Here is a 17504-nt window from a genome sequence, read left to right as displayed (position 1 = left end):
TCCGAGCTGCAAGCGCACGCTCACTGCTGGCTCATAAAGGAATACAACTCATAAGTGAATACAACTATGGTGCTCTGTGAAGAAAAGCCAGTATTATTCACTTCGCCAGCATTGTTGTCTGTGTTTGTTGTTTGGCTGTGCTTTTGGGGGCTCAGGTTTTACGAATGCATTGCTAGCTACGAACCAGCATTCAGAAAAATAACAAACCCCAATTCCTAGCTTATCTTCTAGTCTGTCCCCGGAGTTTCCACCTTTAAATGCCAATATCTATACTAAACCAAGAACAACAACATCCATGACTACTACTACAAGGACAGAATACATCCAGTTGTCCTTTTTCACTTGGTAGGACACCACACGAACAAGAAATAGCACGAAGACATCACAAATGGTGGGTCTACAGACCTGCAACCTTGGAAGTATTATTTAAACACTAACACATGACAGCATCTTCTTGAATCAGAAAGCTAGTATCAATAGCTGTCAAAAGATACAAGTTATCCTACTCATCCCAAACAATACAGTACATATTCTTCAAAGTCAGTTCCTTGTGAATTATAGCATTACTCCGAAATGCCACAAAAATTATCCCTTTATTCAAGTTTCTTTAAAGGCATGCCTCTTGCTACAGTGTCAAGTGTTCTTAAAGCTAAGGCAGATGACCCTGTCGACCTCGAAACTTCGCTAAAGCACTGCAGGCACTTTTTCTTTCATCTCTTGCAGTCTTAAAAACTTCATAAAATCATAAATCTCAGAAGAAACCATGGTTATGCCTAACATGTCATGTTGCATTCACCTTTTATGCTGAGCATTTTTTCTATTAATTTGGTGAATGCTTTTGAAAAATTTTCTCAGAAAAAAATATTACTTATCTGAAAACCTCTAGTTAGGGAAAACCATCCTTAAAAATGACCACACTGCGTTACAGTAAGAGATTATTTAATGTTTGAACATGCTTCTTCCCCTGATGGATCCACAGGACTTTCCCTCACCATGCTTCATGTTCCAAACAGGGTGGCTTAAGGATTTCCTCTAGCAAAGTAAGTTTCATTACTGCACATAATTGCTATGAATTCCACAATTTAAATCATAAATTATATGAAAAAGTATTTCACCTTCCCTTCATACTCATTTCAGGAAAATGTTCTTCAGTACTGCTTTTCTCCTTTTCACTGGAAAACAGAAAATGCAGTTGTTTCCTACTAATCTTTTCTAGTAAGAACTGATGTAAGCAGCACCCAACAATCCCCCTTGCTCATATGCCCCTTCTCCAAGTTACAGATTCATAATTTTCCACTCTACCTCACACAAAATGTACTCTGTGCTGCTGAACATATCTCTAAATAGAGAAGAAAGCCAGGATGGGGGACCAAAAATTACACGCTGCCATTCCAGATGAACATCTAACACAAGACGTAGGAAATGGATGCTGCTGCTTTCTCTTTCCCTTTGTCCTAAACTGATCTTCTAACGATCCCTAAATTCCCATCAGTCTGTTCAACTGTGACCAAACTAGTATTTTCGGATACCACCCATACAGACCCTAATGTTTATTTCCAGAGCTCACCACAGCAAAGGATGTTCCTCCCCTGTAGTCTCTACTACTCAGCCTTTGTCACAGCTGTGTCTCCTGCAGCTTCGCCAACCACCCGCTCAGTCTAACAGAGGCCTTCTGAAACAGCTCTGGAAGTTCACTAACATAAGTAAGCACTATTACTTGGCTTTTCACTCTGTTTTCTAAATAATTTAAGAATATATATAAGACAGATGTTAATCTCCTTCAAGTATACAAGTTTATTACCCATCAATGTATTTTCTTTCCTAACTAATTTTGATCCCAAAGAGGACATTTCCTCCTTTCTTACTTTAAAGACTCTGATGAGGGAATGTGGTCAATGGCTTTGCCTGGATCAATCACGTTACTGGCTCCTCCAAAAAAATGGTAAAAATTCCTCTGAATTTCCTTCTATGAGAACTGGACCGATTCCTCTTTAATACCATATTTCTCCAGGGACTGAGTCAGTCTACTCTTTCACAAGTGCTGTGAGTCTGCTTAAATTAAACTCACTGATCTACAGCTCTTCAGTTCAATCTGGAGCTTGGTAAAAATGCTGCTGTGCTCCACTTCTCAGGCTCAGAAGATGAGTTATGCCACAGGCTACAGAAAATAGATCAGCAATTTTACACCCAAAAACCCCAAAGAAAAAAAAAATTCCATTAGAGTCACTAGAAAAATATCTTCTGTTCCCAGGATATACGCTTTTTTAAATTCATACTGTTGGTATGTTCTGAAACTATTTGTTTCTGTGAGACTTCTTCAGTCCCATTCAGAAAAAAAAAATAATAATAATAATAATAACAAAAAATTGACACCTGGGAAAGAGTTCTTAGGCTCTTCCATCACAAACATAGATGAAAGTAGTTGCCAGATTTCTGCTCTGGCCTTATCATCCCAAGCCTCACCCTACTGAAATTAAGGCAGATGTGCGTTTCTTTGTTTGCTGCTTGTTGTTATTGTTTACAGTTCCTGCATTCTCATTACTCCCTCAAAAAATGAGAAAGAACACATATGGCTATTCAAACATTAACTCATCAGAATTCCATTCCATTCCATTTTCTCTCCCACATCATAACTATGACTCTTTTTTTTTTTTTTTCCCCCAAAGTGTTAATATTCTCTTTAATAGCCTCCTGCTCTTCTCAATCAGTTTGGAATCAGGCTAGGCAGCAGCATAAAGCATTCTAAGGGCCTAACTGTATTTTCAAAACAGTTGTCATGCTGCCTGTATACACCTATCCTTTTATCTGTAGTGTGTTTTGTTTCTTTTTAATTGACATCAGACTCCCTATTTTGAAGTCAAATGTTACAACTCTTTTTCTCCTACATGGACATCACTGTCAAAAAGTAGCTATCAGTATCTTAAGTTAGGATCCTGCACAGGGCTAAACCATGAGCTACTTTCTCGTTGGGATTTGTGGAGTAGTTGAGTTGCTTCAATAAACTATCATTTAATAGCTAAAAATGACCATCTGCCTATCACACTTCATCATAGCTTTTATCCAAAATAAAGGTATCCTGAAGTCTCCCATATCCAGGACAGCAGACATCATCTTCACAGATGTTGACCAAAGGCAGTCACTCATCGCAAAAATAAAGTAAAATCAAAAGAACCAGAGAGAACCATTAAATACAAATGGCAGTTTGAATGCTATCTTCCACAAGAGAGCACAACACTAAGTGTTCTTCAGAAACAAAGAAGGCACCTTAGAAAGCAGCAAATCAAGAAGACAGGTACCTTTTCTCATCTCTGTCATATGCAGCAACAGAAGTCTGGCCATCTGATGGCCTGGGGAAACAAAACGCCACAAACAGAATCGTAGAATCGCTCAGGTTGGAAAAGACCTTAAAGATCATCAGATCCAATCACGACCTAACCATACTACCCTAACTCTAACAACCCTCTGCTAAATCATGTCCCTGAGCACCACATCCAAACGGTTTTTAAACACATCCAAGGATGGTGACTCAACCACCTCCCTGGGGAGCCTATTCCAGTGCTTAACAACCCTTTCTGTAAAGAAGTGTTTCCTAATATCCAACCTAAACTTACCCTGGCACAACTTGAGGCCATTTGCCCTCATCCTCCCACCTGCCACCAGTGAATTTATGCATTTCAACCCTGCAGCTAACCATTCATTTAAAGGAGAAGCTACAAGTACAAATTACTTAGACACAACTTAACTAAGAAATGAAAAAAAAATTGAGCTTTTAACGTACTATAATACATGCAGACAACGATCTGTAATTCTTATTTGGAAGGTATGCAAGGCCGATGCAGCCAGATGGCACACAGCGCATCTGAAGCCACGACTGTGTCATGTATATGTCCAACATGAACATTCTACCTGATAACATTTCAGGTATTTTTTAGACATGGGCATCTCTGACGAGTAGAAAAATATACAGGTCAAAATATAAAGGAGACCATATACTAATTATTACCCTTGCTTTATTAATCAGTAAATTATTTGTATGTAATTAAACTAATAATCTAATTATTACATTATCGTATCATTAGTAACTAATGTTTTTTTCTTGAGAGTATCTCTTGTCCACTTCTGCCAATATGTATTGACAACAAAGAATTTAATTTCTCACGGCATCTTATTTTTGATAGTTTCTGTTAATTTTCCCCTTTTCCACCAAGAGAGAAAGAAAAAGCTGAAATAAGAGCAACAGATAAAGCAATACAAATACCAGCAAACATTAAGTCCTGAATTCGTGTTTCTTTCTCAGAAGATGTGCTGCACGGAGAGCATGAGAAAAATACAGCCCAATGCTCTACTGCACAGACACACCAGGTAACATTACTGCATTTTTCTTCTAAGTTCTGCGGCTGTTATAAAAGAAATGCCTCAGCAATGAGAGGCAGAAAACCTGGATGCCTCAAACAGATTTCTTCTGGGAATGGAGCTGACAGCATCCAAGAACCTCTTATATGGTTTTCCAACCCATAGTGCTTTTGAATGGTGGTGAAAAACGATTGCCTTAAGCAGATTCCTAGAAACGTATTCCAGTAAATAAATTCATTAATAACTATCAGTGACAGACTTGATACTTCATTGAAAAGCTCTCAATTCTACAATGATTCTTCAGCATTCAAGAATTAGAAAGTACAGGACATTATTTAACCACTCAACAATTTCACCAGCACACCCGGTCCATGCATTTTTATCAGAATAAATTAATATTTTCTGTTCCCAGCACACAGTGCTGTCTTGACAAAAGCAGAGGGCCCATCTATTTTCAACTAGCATCACCATCCCTGTAATTTGTTCATTGTGCCATAGGTAAGAGTATGGGGAGCACTCCCTGAATGTGAGAGGTAGCACATCTATTTGTGAACAGAGATGTCACATTTTAGCATGCTTTCAACAAATGTATTTCTGTTGCACAGATACACCCGCTATGCCCTGACACAACCTGCAATCCTGCTACACTGGGGTTGCTATTGAAATATTTCAAGCTGCACAGCACCTCATTGGGGCAGGCGGTGGTGGAGCCATCTGCCCTTCATGCTAAGAACACAGCTCAGCACAGCTGCCCGGCTCCTTCCAGAACCCTACAGTTCAGCACAGTAGGTATAGAGCAGGCAGGCTGTCAGAAAGAAGAGAAAAATGCCACTGTATGAACACCGAATTGGCTGTAATTCTTCCAGATGAAGGTACCAAGGCCTGCTTACCTTTACAACATCTCTATCCCACACAACTAGGTTCAGAGAAACACCGTAGCCTCAGGTTGTGATCCTGCTAGAATGAAGCAAGCCCTACCTACCCCTTCTAGCTTTTAGCAACCAGATTCGCAGGCATCACCTAACAAGCAGAGTTAGAGTCTTTGGAAATCAGCAGGTTCTCCCACATTGTCTGAAGAAATTTATATTTGTTACAACAGATTGCAGCAGAGCTGTAAGACCTCAGCAAACCTAAACACCGCTATAATAGTTTAGCACCAACAGCTCTAATTAACACAAGTCCCTAATTTGCCAGTTCTATTGTTTTCTACTTTTACTCTCACAATGCATTCAGACAAATCAACAGGTTAAGCAATCCCCAATGGGTAGCAACTCACTACGAGCAAAGGTTTCCAGCACACTGGGAAATGTGCAGATTTCCAAAACGTTACAGGCTTCGGAGGCTTTAATTAGCACCTGCTGAAGAGAAAAGCATTCCCTTCATTTCCCAAGACAAACCGTTAAGCAAAATGAACAGGATCTCTCCTCTGAAATCAGTTGGATTGCGTGCTCTTAGGAATGTCAGCCCTGCAACCAGACTGCTTTGTACACAGCCACAGATTTCCAGCTGCCCCAGTCTGCTGCCACAAAGCCACACTCACAGTGCTACAGCCAAATGCAGCACTATGTCAGACCTCTGCGTGCTACCTGTCATCCAAGCAAGCAAAGAGCTGAAATGCTCATTACTGATGGCATCATCCAAACAGAAAGGTTAAATCTAACAAGTACAGTGCTGCAGTTGCAAGGGGTTACTCTCCTTGAAATACTAAGATGACACGCTCAGTGAGCTGCGTTTCACAGTACTGTGGTCGCCAGACAGCCTCAGTGTCACACGGAGCTACCTGCTTTAAAACCTTTTACCTTTTCCTCCCAGCAGCGTAACGTTTGGCTTTTAGAGACTTCTAGTAAAACCCTGATATCCAGAAAGAAAACGGATCAAGGCGAGTCCATCCATCAGAACCGACCGCCAATGGCAGAGGCTGCGGCTCTTTTTTCCCGGCATCACGACCCGGAATCAATGCGCAGACGGCAGAGAACCCCGCAGAGCTCGAAGGGCCCGACGCCCCGGGCGAGCAGCCCCCGCGGGACGGTGCCAGGCGCGGCCGGGCCGCACGCGGGGCCGCTGCACAGGCCTCGGGCTACGAGGCCGCCCGCCCGGCTCACCCCCACGCAGGGCCGGCCTCGCAGCGGCCGCCCGACCCGAGCGACGCCTTCCCCCGGCGGCGCCCAGCGCAGCATCTCCCCGCGGAACAAAGCCGGCCCCGCTTTTCCTCGCCCCGCGCCCCCGCTCCCCACCTGCGGGCGCGGTCCCCGCCCAGGGCCACCGGTCCTCGCGGCCTCCCGCCGGAGGTCCGGCCGGCCGCCCCCGCGCTCCGCCGGGCCGGGTCCCCCCCGAGGCGGCGCGGGGCCGCGGCTCGCTCACCCTTGACGGCGCGCTCGCTGGTGGCGTGTGGCGGCAGCAGCAGCACCTTGCTCCCCTCCTTGGCGGACATCGCTGAGCGCCGCCGGGCTCCGGCGGCGGCTGCTGGGCGCGGTGGCGCCTTCGTCCGCCTCCTCCGCCCGCGGGCGGGCGGTAGAGGGGCGCGGGGCGGCGGGCGGGGCGCGGGCAGCTAGAGGCCCCGGGCGGCGGCGGCCCGGCGGAACATGGCGGCAGGCGCGGCTCCCAGCTCCTCGCGCAGCGAAGGGACGGTCTGCCTCGGGCCCGGCATGCACCGCGCCGCCGCCCCACGAGGGGACTGCGGGAGCGTGGCGAAACTCCTGGCTCCGCCGAGCCGGCGGCGCGGCCGTAAGGGAGCGTAGCGAAACTCCGCTCCCCGCGGGGCGGCGCGGAGAGGAAGGGGCGGGGGCTGCGGCCCGGCGTCGCGGGCTGCCCCGGCTCAGGGCGGAGGCGACGCCGGGGGAGCCGGGAGCGCCCTGCCGCTTCCCCCCCACCCCGGGCCGAGCGGGCGCCGGGCCCCAGCAGAGGGGCGGCGGAACGGCGCGGAGCCGCCGGCCACCATGGAGAGCTCCGCGGGGCCGCCCCCGCGCCGGAGGAGCCATTTTGTGAGGTGGCGGGCGGCAGCGGCGGCCTGCGGGCTGAGGCAGCTTCCGCCCCGCACCTGTGCCCGCAGCGCCCCGGGGCCGTAGCCGTGTGCGGGTAAGGCAGCTCACGCTCTGTCACTATTCCATAATATAAATCGCTGACTTAGAAAACAAACCAAGAATTCCCCCCATCCCTCCCTAACAACAACAAAAACAGTATTTGTTGCTTTCCTCTTAATTTCAGCCTCTCTTCTCAGTTCTACCAGTACAGAGCTGTGCAGATCGCAAGAACTACCCGGGTTAAAAACGAGGGAACAACGAGCAACCAACCCAACCAAATGCCCTCTGAATGAAACACCCATTTACTGCGCTGCCAACAAACCCAGCCCTATCTAGCAGGCATCTATGCACGTACATAAAACTATACCTAGAGGAACGCACCATACATCTATCTATACAGCTGCTGCTTTGAATTATGGCTAATAAGTGAGAAATGTGTAAGAGCTGTACTGAGCTGTGCTACTCCCCACAGTCAATCAGGAATTATGGAAACACAGTTCCAAAGCCAAAGTTCACAGCGAAGCATTGCTCTTGCCCTACCCAGGTCAGAAGGAGAAGACCAACAGCTGAGGTTCAGTACCCAGCAGTTCGAGCACAAAAAGCTGCTTGAGCACCAAAAACGTATAAGAACTGATAGCTTACCCAAGAGCTTGGTTTGACTTTTTTTTTTTTTTTTTTTTTAATTTATTACATGACCAAGACAGTCCAGGTGAGAAATTTTGAATGAAATATCACTTTAAAATTGAAAACATTCATCCGAATCAACTGCTAAACTTAAGGGAACCAGAATTATAGCCATTTGGGCTATTTATTAATGGACTACCTAAGACTTCAAAACAGCTTTAGAAAACATAATTCTATTAATTCACTGTCCACGAGTTAAATGTGTGCATGCACACAGAGAGCTGAGATACATTAGAGTATGTACCACAAAGAAATCCGGGATCACTACTCTGGATTTACTGCTAAGCTCCCCAGTATTACTACAGAATTACTACTTCATACCACATGTTCTGCAAATGTCTGTCACTGTACAACCAATTTAAAGGGTCTGGTTCTTAGATGGAAAAAAAGCTCATTTGCTTCAACATCATCCATATCTTTCAGTTCACAACATGCAGGGAGAGTATGGGGTAGGGAGGGCAGTAAGTACACATTGCTCCCAATGCCTTAGAATTAGCTTGAAGTGCACCCGCTCGAACAAGGATAGAATAATGAATTCAGAGTCTTTCAGAATAAAGTGAAGCTCAGCAATAAATGCAGTTTTGATGTTTGACAGTGTGAAACAACAGAGAAAAATGCAGTTGTCCCATATACTACCAAACACAGAGAAAGCCTAAGACCTTGCTTGGTATAGCCAGGTCTTTCTCACCTCACCTGAGGCAGAACTGCAGAAGAGATGCCTCTTTCAGTTGCTTCCTTCTCTCTTGAGCCCACAATTAATGTACCTTCACATCCCTAGGGATGTGAAGTGACGGGCTGACACAAAATTCTGAGTGAGAAAAAAGCATACTACGAAGGCTGCTCAGAAAATAATGCCCCTTATTTTATGAGGCAGATGTTGGTGATATTGGCAGCAGAGGTTGAACCTTCCCACCAGTACATTACATTTTGTTGCCATATGACACATGGCAGCAGAGGGGTAGTCTGACAAAATGCTTCATATGCACTTCCATGTCAGACACCAGACATTAGAGTTCTTCCATGTGGAAGAAATGGCACCCACTGACATTCATTGATACTTACTGAACATTGATGGAGACCAAACAGTGGATGTGAGCACAGTGAGGTGATGCATTTCAGCAGCAGCAGCAGTGACAAAAGATTACCTCCACTGGTGCAGATTTTTATGAGAATGGCATGCTGTTCTTGTTCATGGTTGGTGAAAATACATAGCTAATGGTTGTGACTAGGCTAAAAAATAGTATTTTGTAGCTGAAAACTTGCTCTATGAAATAGTACTATTGTGCCCTTTGTAGCTGTTGTAGATTCATAGAAATAAATAAGAGGCATTACTTTGAGAGCAACCGATAATTTTGTTCTGATGCCATGATGAGAGGAAATGACATCAGCTGCCAAACAGCATACCTAGTGGTTACCATGCTGAAATACTCCCAGTGATAGTTAGGCACCAGCTGAAGAAAAGGCTCATACAGATGCAAGCTTGCTACATCCGCTTGCTGCCTGCCCTGCAAAATATATCAGTGCATGACCATATGCTAATAATAAGTGATGTCATATCTCTCTATAAAACTTTAAAAATAATTTGAATTACCCTTTTTTTTGGATAACAACACCTAGAAAGAGAAGTTAGCTACTAACACATTTATTTCAGTTTTTTATTGCTCTCAAGGTGTTGTCAATGTTTGTTTGGTTTTCTTAAAATATATTTTGCCTTGTCTCATCACAATATAGAGTAAGTGCATTTGACATGAGGACAACACAGAACTCGTGTTAGTGAGAGACATTACTGAACTATATGCAAGTCCTTTAGCTTGCTATTGAAGCTTTCAGGTAGTGTTGTCACTAAATCAGCTAGAGACTCTAGAAGGAGCATTCACTCACATTGCCCCAGCTTACCAAATATAACTTCATAGTGAAAGCAAAGCTGTTTGATTCACTACCTCTTGTCTTCAACAAACCAAACAATTTGTACTAGCACCACAAGTAGCATAATGATTGTTGGAAGTCAGTGCAAGTACTGAAATACAGCCCTGCAGGCAGAAGTCAGCATACCTTTATAAAGCTGACAGTTTACCTCAAATCTCCCACAAACGCCACTCAAATAAAAGCATTAATGAAAAATCTTATTTGCCATTCAGCTTTGCCACCAAGTGGCCAACTCATTCCACACATTTTAATACCCACTTAAAAAAAAAAAAACAAAACACACAACTGATTGCAGTTGATTGGTATACCAACCTTCCTCTAGCTTGCATTAGAATACTTTTTGAACAGCTGCTCTCATAGTGAAGAAAAAAGCCAGCAATGGGCGCAGGGAATAATCAAGCCACTCCATCTTAATCTATACCATAGAGAGGAGAGTCATTTGGGATGCAGATATGTTTGCCTTTCTCTTGCTCCATCTGAAAGCAGTACATATTTGAGCTGCACGCAAAAGATGTTTAAATAAATAGGTGTTATGTTAAAACAGATTTCTCTGACACCTCATCTAAATAGTACAAGATATAGTAGAATATGTATTTAAGTAAGTAGTCACCTCAGACAAAAAGTCCAGGCAGAAGCTAGACATAAAAGTGACTGTGTGAAATTCGGTATTCATCTCATGCACGAGGTCAGAACAGTCCCTTATGATTCTAACAGCGACAAATCTTGAAAACTGGCACAATGCATTGTCCCAGAATCATCTAATTACCCAACGAGGACTTTTTGAAAACTCTAAGAAAGAAACTGAATCACAGGAGAGAGAGAGAGAGATATATTCCAGACCCCAAGGGAAAGGATGCATAGAGCAAATCTCGCAGAGATAAACCAGGTCTGAGAAGGGAAGAATAACATAAGGAAGGCAAAACTTTGAAGAGCTTGTTCCATTTCATTGACTCTCAGTAGTGACTGCTTGAAATGGTCCTTTCTGAATTGCCAGAAATGGTACTGCGGTTCGTAGAAACTGTGAGAGTGACTCAGAAGAAGCCACAATTTAACTTCAATGCATTTTGACCTATTGCCGTACTGTGTAAGTATTCAATACAATGACTTGAAAACTTTTTCTTAGAACTACACAAGACTTCCTTGTTGTCCAAAGACAAGTTTTTATGGCAAACTGTATTATTCATAACATGCAGCATAATTCAGAAAGATGGAAGGCATATACTTATGCCATTTTCTCCAGCATCACGAAATTTTATCACCACAACACTGCAGTTGAAAAATGTCAGACAAATCAATGATTTGGGATGGAGACCAAATTATTCCTTCAACCTCTCCTTGACATTACAAGTCAGTCAGCATGGTCAAGGAAAACTTTTTGGCCAGCCGTGTGGTTGCCAGGAACACACAAGAAAAAAGGCCACAAGGCTTCATGGCTGTTCATGCATTAATGAGGTAGGAGACAAGCTGCATTTTAGTAATAGATCAAATCTGAGAATCATTTTATCTCACTAAATTTTCATTTAACTAAAATGATTGCATGGGATTTCTCTTCTCTATAGGACATCTTGTTCATGGATCAACATAACTCAAAGTAAAAATTCATATTTTTACATCATAGTTGTTCTAGAGTGATGGAGTGTTTTTTAAAAATAATGTCCTATACGTAGGCCTGCCTACCTAGAATACTTTGTTAGCTAGGTCTTCTGCTCGTGGAGGCTTTAAGAAAACTAGAGAATACAAAGGAGGGCAGGAAAAAGCAGAGTGAACTCAATTTTTAGAGTGAATAGAGGTGACTGGCTTATAGTCTATTATTATCATCAAGATAGTAAGATAAATGAAAAGAGGGAATTGCTTAGTCTCAGATGGAAGAAGGAGCAATAGCTTAAGGCTAAGGAAGGAAAAGTTTGAACTAGATAAGGGAGGGGGAAGGAATGCTTTATACAGAGCAAGTGAACAATGTTTTGAGAAACCAATGCAAGGGTTTGAGGTACCACTACTGCAGAGGTGTGAGATTTTAGAGATGTAGCTGTTAGGTTTTGGTTAGCCTAACCCTAGAATTTTAGGTGATATTTTTCTAAGTGCCACAGGCCAGAATGCCTTAGCCTGTTTTTTATGATTGTGATAGTATGCAAAAAGTCAGGGGCCTTGACTTGCTTTCAAAACATAATTCTGTACTTCAGCAGCCAGTTCAGTGAAGTAACCAGAAAGTGAAGGAAATATGAGGAAGTGAGTGCAACAGGCTAAAACTGTGGTAGTTGAGTAGCTTGCGATTTATACTACCAGCCATCTGTTAACTCTGGTTTTTGCTTTTTTAAGTCAGTGCAGTTTACCAACATTGCACAAAACTTTAAAGTGATAATAACTGTGGAAGAAGTAGTGCAAAAGGTGCATTAGAGGTGTGTTCAAGCCAAGTTCAAGTAACTAGGCTTGAAAACATTCTGAACAGTGATTTGCAGTGATGAAATGCTAGTGGCAGCAAACATAGATGTGTAGAAATCTTACTTTTGCTTTTTACAACTCACAGTGCTAAGCAGGAAATGGCACAGTGTTAAGAGACTCCAAAATATACCTAATGCAAGTGAGGGATCTGTAAAAATGTAAGCGCTTTTTTAACTTTGCTTCAGCTGGCATAAACATCAACCTAGCCGTTACACCATTTACCCTATGCCTATTATACATACATATAAAATGGTATGTAAATGTTTCTGCATAGTTTAATTTACAGTGCCATAAACATTATTAGTCCTATAAAGATCACTGACCACTCTCTACATCAATCTTCCATTCTCAAAAGCGAAAGCGGTACTCCGGTTCTGAGGACCCTTTCTGCCTAGGAACGTATACATAAAGAGAAAATTCAGATAGACCCATTACCAAGCATTCTCCAGAAAGATAGAAACATCTAAGGGAAGAGATGCAATGTATACATGTTTTTGTTACTCATCTTTTACACCCATCTATTACCTTCAATTCCAACCCACTCAAATTCTCTTTTCTTTTGCTTTCTTCTCTTCTCTCTCTCCCGCAAAGTGATTCACAGATCTACCTTCTCTTCTTCACTAAACTATGCATTCAGTGCATAATTGAGGTGACTTATTAATTCATGACAAAGATGGAGTTAATTCACACTGCCAAAACATGCAAATAGATGAAATTACGTTAAATGCAAGGTGGTCCAGTTACTGGGAATGCTTTCTGTACTTTTTATCTCCTACCCCACCATCACTGTCAGCAATGTTAGGAAACACAGAAAACATCAGAAAAAGTTTCCTTCCTCTCCTTTCCTCTTGGAAAGGACACACACCTTAGTGGGGTGTTGCAACCTTTGTTTATGAAGAACTAGGCACTTACCTTACGCTTCTCTGCAGCAAAGTTCATTTTGTGTCTGACTGGTGCTGTACCCTCTAGCACATGCTCCACTGGACTTGCTTCTCAGCAAGTCAGAGTATGTTTTCCATAAACAGCATGCACAAACATGGTTGCCTTCAAGAGAAATAACTGTGCTAGGTAGTTCCTTTTTCATATACAGAAAGATTACATTTACATATGTTTGCTACTACTAGAACACCAAATCCCTATTATTGCTCCTCTTTTCCCCCTACATAGCCAGGTCTAAATATATTACAACACCTTGAGAGACTGTACAAATGCAGTGAATGTTTTACTTTCAGGAAAACTAAATTATTTAAGATGAAGATCTAAGATTTTTTCCCCTCCACTGCAGTTCTGTCCACTAAACCACTCTGCAGCCAGTAACAGAGGTATTTAGGAAGAAAACCATGGTTATGATGCGTCAGAGCTTATAAGCTTTAAGAAGAAATACTGTTCCAAAATAGCTACTGAGTTCCTGCTAGCTGCTAGTGGAAGCTTCCTCCCATCTTATGGGCACTGATTTTTAATGAGCCATTGAACTAACACAATGTACTTTCTAGGTACAGAAATAAACATCACTGAGGGGGCTGAAAGTTTGCAGTTAGTGAAAACACAATGCAAGACTTACTAATGTCACTAAGACTTGCAGGCAGAAGTTACAGAAGTAAGGGTCGGTCTTCAGGATTGCATTTCCTTCCATGTTAAATGTATTCTTGAATCTACTTCAGTTTATTTCTATTCTGATATATTAGCATACTGCTTGGTATGGAAATGTTTCAGAAGTTAAGTCCTAATTTGACCACTTCAGGTCTCTAGTACAGTTAATTTAATACTAAGCAGTTAATATACACAGATTTATAATCAATTTTGAAACATAAGAGTTAGAACAATCATAAGTGGGAAAAAAAACAACAAAAAAACCAACCACCAATGAAAGAACAACATAAAACACCAACAGTTTCCTTTGATAAGAAAAATTGAATAACACCAGTGCTAATGTGATAAAGATGAGTTGCCTAGGCTCAGGATTGTTCTGCACATTTTACAGAAGCAAAAGCTAAGATGATAATAAAAAATAAACATATGTATTTTCTTTATTTGCAAATGTTTTGTACTACATTTTGGTTCTTGAATAAGTGTCTTCGTGCTTTATTTTGGCAGATTTTTGTTTTTGTTTTAGATAACTGAGTTTAAGACTGCTTAGAGCCTCACTCTGTACCCTGACTCTTTTAGAGCTATAGTGAGAGAAATATAAAATATTTATGTCCTCATTTGTATACTGGTGCTACTGCAACTTGATTTGTTAAAGGTGTAAAAAAAAATAAAAATAAAAATAAAAATAAAAATATATATAGACCAATAATATGTACCAACGAGAGTAGCAAATGCAACAGGAATGTTTCCATCAGATGCGCACCACACAAGCACCCACTTTCGTTCTGCCTTGGAGCCACTTCCTATAAGCCAACTTCTACTTCCTCAGCTAGGAAATTCAGTTTGTTATCATATGTCCATGAGCAGCCAAGGAGACCAACAGGTTCATACCTGTGTGGAAACAAATCTTAATCAAACCATTGTTTCAGTACAGTAATATTCCATTGATTTATGTTTAAACAATTATTAAAAAAATTACAAATTAGTAGCATTGTTCAATATTTCATATTAAACTGGCTAAACCACTCTGAAAAAGCCAAAATTAGGAAGGGGATTTTGGAATGGTAGAGTACAGAGAGTTTGTATCCTGCCCCTAGAGCTGGGGGGGTCAGTTATTAACACAGAAATGTGCAATATGATCCCAAAAGTAAAACATGATTGAATGTTACATAGTGACATGAAATTGTAACCAGTCAACATAATAGCAATTAATTACTGAGAAACAAGAAACTGAAAAATGACGTTTAGTAAAATGAATGAAATTCAAACTCAGACTAAACAGCAAGAGCAGAAATCTTATCAAGCACCAAGGTGCAAGAAATGAAATGAAGTGGAAATGAAAATTATAATACTCACCCAGAACACCTGTGAGACCAGATTAGCAAGACCATGCACTAGAGGGCAGTCTGTATCTTCCACTAGCTGGCCAGGATACAGGATAGAAGGTCCTGATCTGCAGTCCCATTTTTATATTAGCATGTAACAGCACAGGTTTTAACAGCTTATAATCAGCACATCTGGTTATACATACAACAGCAGAAGCAGAACTCTCATTACAATGAGATTTTTCATGACATCAGTCATTTCTATATACCCCTCTGGATAAGGGTAAGAATGCCATTTGCATACATCTTGCATAGATTCAATAGATGTCGCCACTCTCTCCAACCAGGAAGTTTCAAATATGTTACAAAGGACATGTAACTAGTGCCTGTTATGAAGGGAAAGTTACAGTAGTGTAAAGCATCAAATCTAGGAATAGAATTACACCCTTGTGATGTCACTGGCTCTAAACACACACCTATTATATAAACTTCGTAAAGGAAGCATAACAATTTACTCAGTGTCTAAGAAAACAAGCAATTTCAGATCAATTCATCAGCAAAGAAAGCTCATAAACGGACAGGTGAGTAGAACTATTTTCATAGGTTTATTTGAAAAATACTTACAAAAGCAAGTATGTTTGACACTAAAATAGTTAAACTTATTCTGTGTTTACATTGGTGTCATTAAGCGTGCAGCATTAACAATCTTTTCTGTTTGAAGCATTGTTAGTTTGCCTTAAGGAAGTGGGGAAAAACTCTGGTCTACCAATGAACAATGTCTCCCTGCCACTTCCTCAGCAGCAACTGAGCTGTGATCTCTGAAATGAGATCTCAGTACACTGAAAACTGGGTTTGTTTTACTAACTTCCGGCTTGTCAAGTGTAGATTTACTGGAACCTGGGAAGTTGGTTAGTTTATTTTTTCCCTATGAAGGAAAGAGAAGAGGAAGGAGAAGAAAACAAAGTAATTGGCTTCGTATGCAAAGAATTTACCAAAGCTACATTTCATGAAAAAATCCTTAAAAATGTCCTTATATTAACGGCCATCTTCCTTCAAAACATGCGTATACTTTTGAACTTACCCGTAAACCAATGCCCCTGATGCCTAACATTCCTACAACGCTTTTTGCTAGAAGAGGCCAAGACTATAATAGCTAAGATTCCCCATCCAGACAGCAGTTCAGTAGTGTCAGAAAAGAAATACAGTGCAATTAGTTTCCACATATTACATAGCTACATTGTAAGACAAAACTGGCACAGGTAACTGATTGAGAGAGTTCGCTGTCTCCATATAATCCACACTATAGCAACCGCAATAGTCTGTTCACAGACTGATTTATCATGATGCATGGAGTGGATGGGGCCTTACCACCCATTTTTTTGTACAGTGCCAGTAGCTGCTGCTGCTCGAGCCAGCATATTTCTGTGTGCCTCTGAAGCTGAAGAAAAAGCCCCATCCTTCACATGCACTGGCAGCATCCACCTTCTGCCCGGCTGAGGGGTATAGCTGTTTTGTCGCCAGTCTTCTTCTGGAGGCATATCAACTCTCCTTGGACCCGGAGCCTTCATGGAGGAAGGGGGCACAAGACAACCTTGAGGGGCACCGAGATCCCAAGAAGGCCGATGCGGTATTCTTAAAGTGCTGTAGTCTGTGCTGGCTGGCAGCCTGCAACTGGTGACATAAGACTCACGCATTTTATGTTGTGAAGGCTGTTGGAGGAAGCCTTCCTGTAAGCTCTTGCCTGGTTGGCCAGCAGATTTCCTCCAGAGCGTCATTCGTTTATCTGGTAACGTCGCTGTCTGTCTGGCAGGGTAGCTCATGTTCAGCCAATGGCCAGAGACACTTGATGCTCCACCACCAGAACATGGATTAGGAGGAGGTTTTTGCCCCTGGGGGAGGGTGCCTCTGGTTGCACAAGGGAGACTGCCATAGTTCAGTGCCATACCTGGGTAGTCTTCACCTTGGAAAGCTTCACCCCTGTCAGGCACAACCAGAAGTTTCTGGACGATGTTCTTCTGATCTCCTAGGGGGAAAAAAAAGAAACGGCTTCTCAGTTATTTTTTGTGTACTGTTGCTTCCTCTCAGAACTTTCAGCTGGCCAATGCATGACAGAAGATAAACTTAATCACTAACACATCCAGCTAATGGTTGATGTGTAATTCTGAACAAA

General features: G+C 42.1%; 2 protein-coding genes and 1 long non-coding RNA gene across 9 annotated transcripts in view; 1 reads left to right on the top strand and 2 right to left on the bottom strand.

The window, feature by feature from the left end:
• PPP3CB (protein phosphatase 3 catalytic subunit beta) overlaps positions 1–6926 on the bottom strand; it is a 45580-nt gene extending 38654 nt beyond the window's left edge. The window contains exon 1 of one of the 2 annotated variants that reach the window (XM_085229920.1): positions 6715–6926. In XM_085229920.1, the coding sequence (XP_085086046.1) occupies positions 6715–6784 (70 nt within the window). In that variant the 5' untranslated portion in view covers positions 6785–6926. The remainder of the gene's footprint in view (positions 1–6714) is intronic. The other variant, XM_085229921.1, reaches the window with a different exon arrangement.
• Positions 6880–16896, top strand: LOC146543864 (uncharacterized). The gene is made up of 2 exons (XR_014884882.1): positions 6880–7428; positions 7558–16896. It is a non-coding gene; the product is annotated as an uncharacterized LOC146543864 (long non-coding RNA).
• USP54 (ubiquitin specific peptidase 54) overlaps positions 15921–17504 on the bottom strand; it is a 97807-nt gene continuing 96223 nt past the window's right edge. For all 6 annotated transcript variants that reach the window (XM_085229910.1, XM_085229908.1, XM_085229909.1 and 3 more), the window contains one exon: positions 15921–17357. In XM_085229910.1, coding sequence (XP_085086036.1) covers positions 16699–17357 — 659 coding nt within the window. In that variant the 3' untranslated portion in view covers positions 15921–16698. The remainder of the gene's footprint in view (positions 17358–17504) is intronic.

This window comes from Meleagris gallopavo, chromosome 8 (genome assembly GCF_905368555.1).
Source record: "Meleagris gallopavo chromosome 8, MGAL_WU_HG_1.1, whole genome shotgun sequence".
In the NCBI taxonomy this organism is placed as follows: domain Eukaryota; kingdom Metazoa; phylum Chordata; class Aves; order Galliformes; family Phasianidae; genus Meleagris; species Meleagris gallopavo.
The sequence above is the reverse complement of the archived record's forward strand: the minus strand, read 5'-3'. Positions and strand labels throughout refer to the sequence as shown.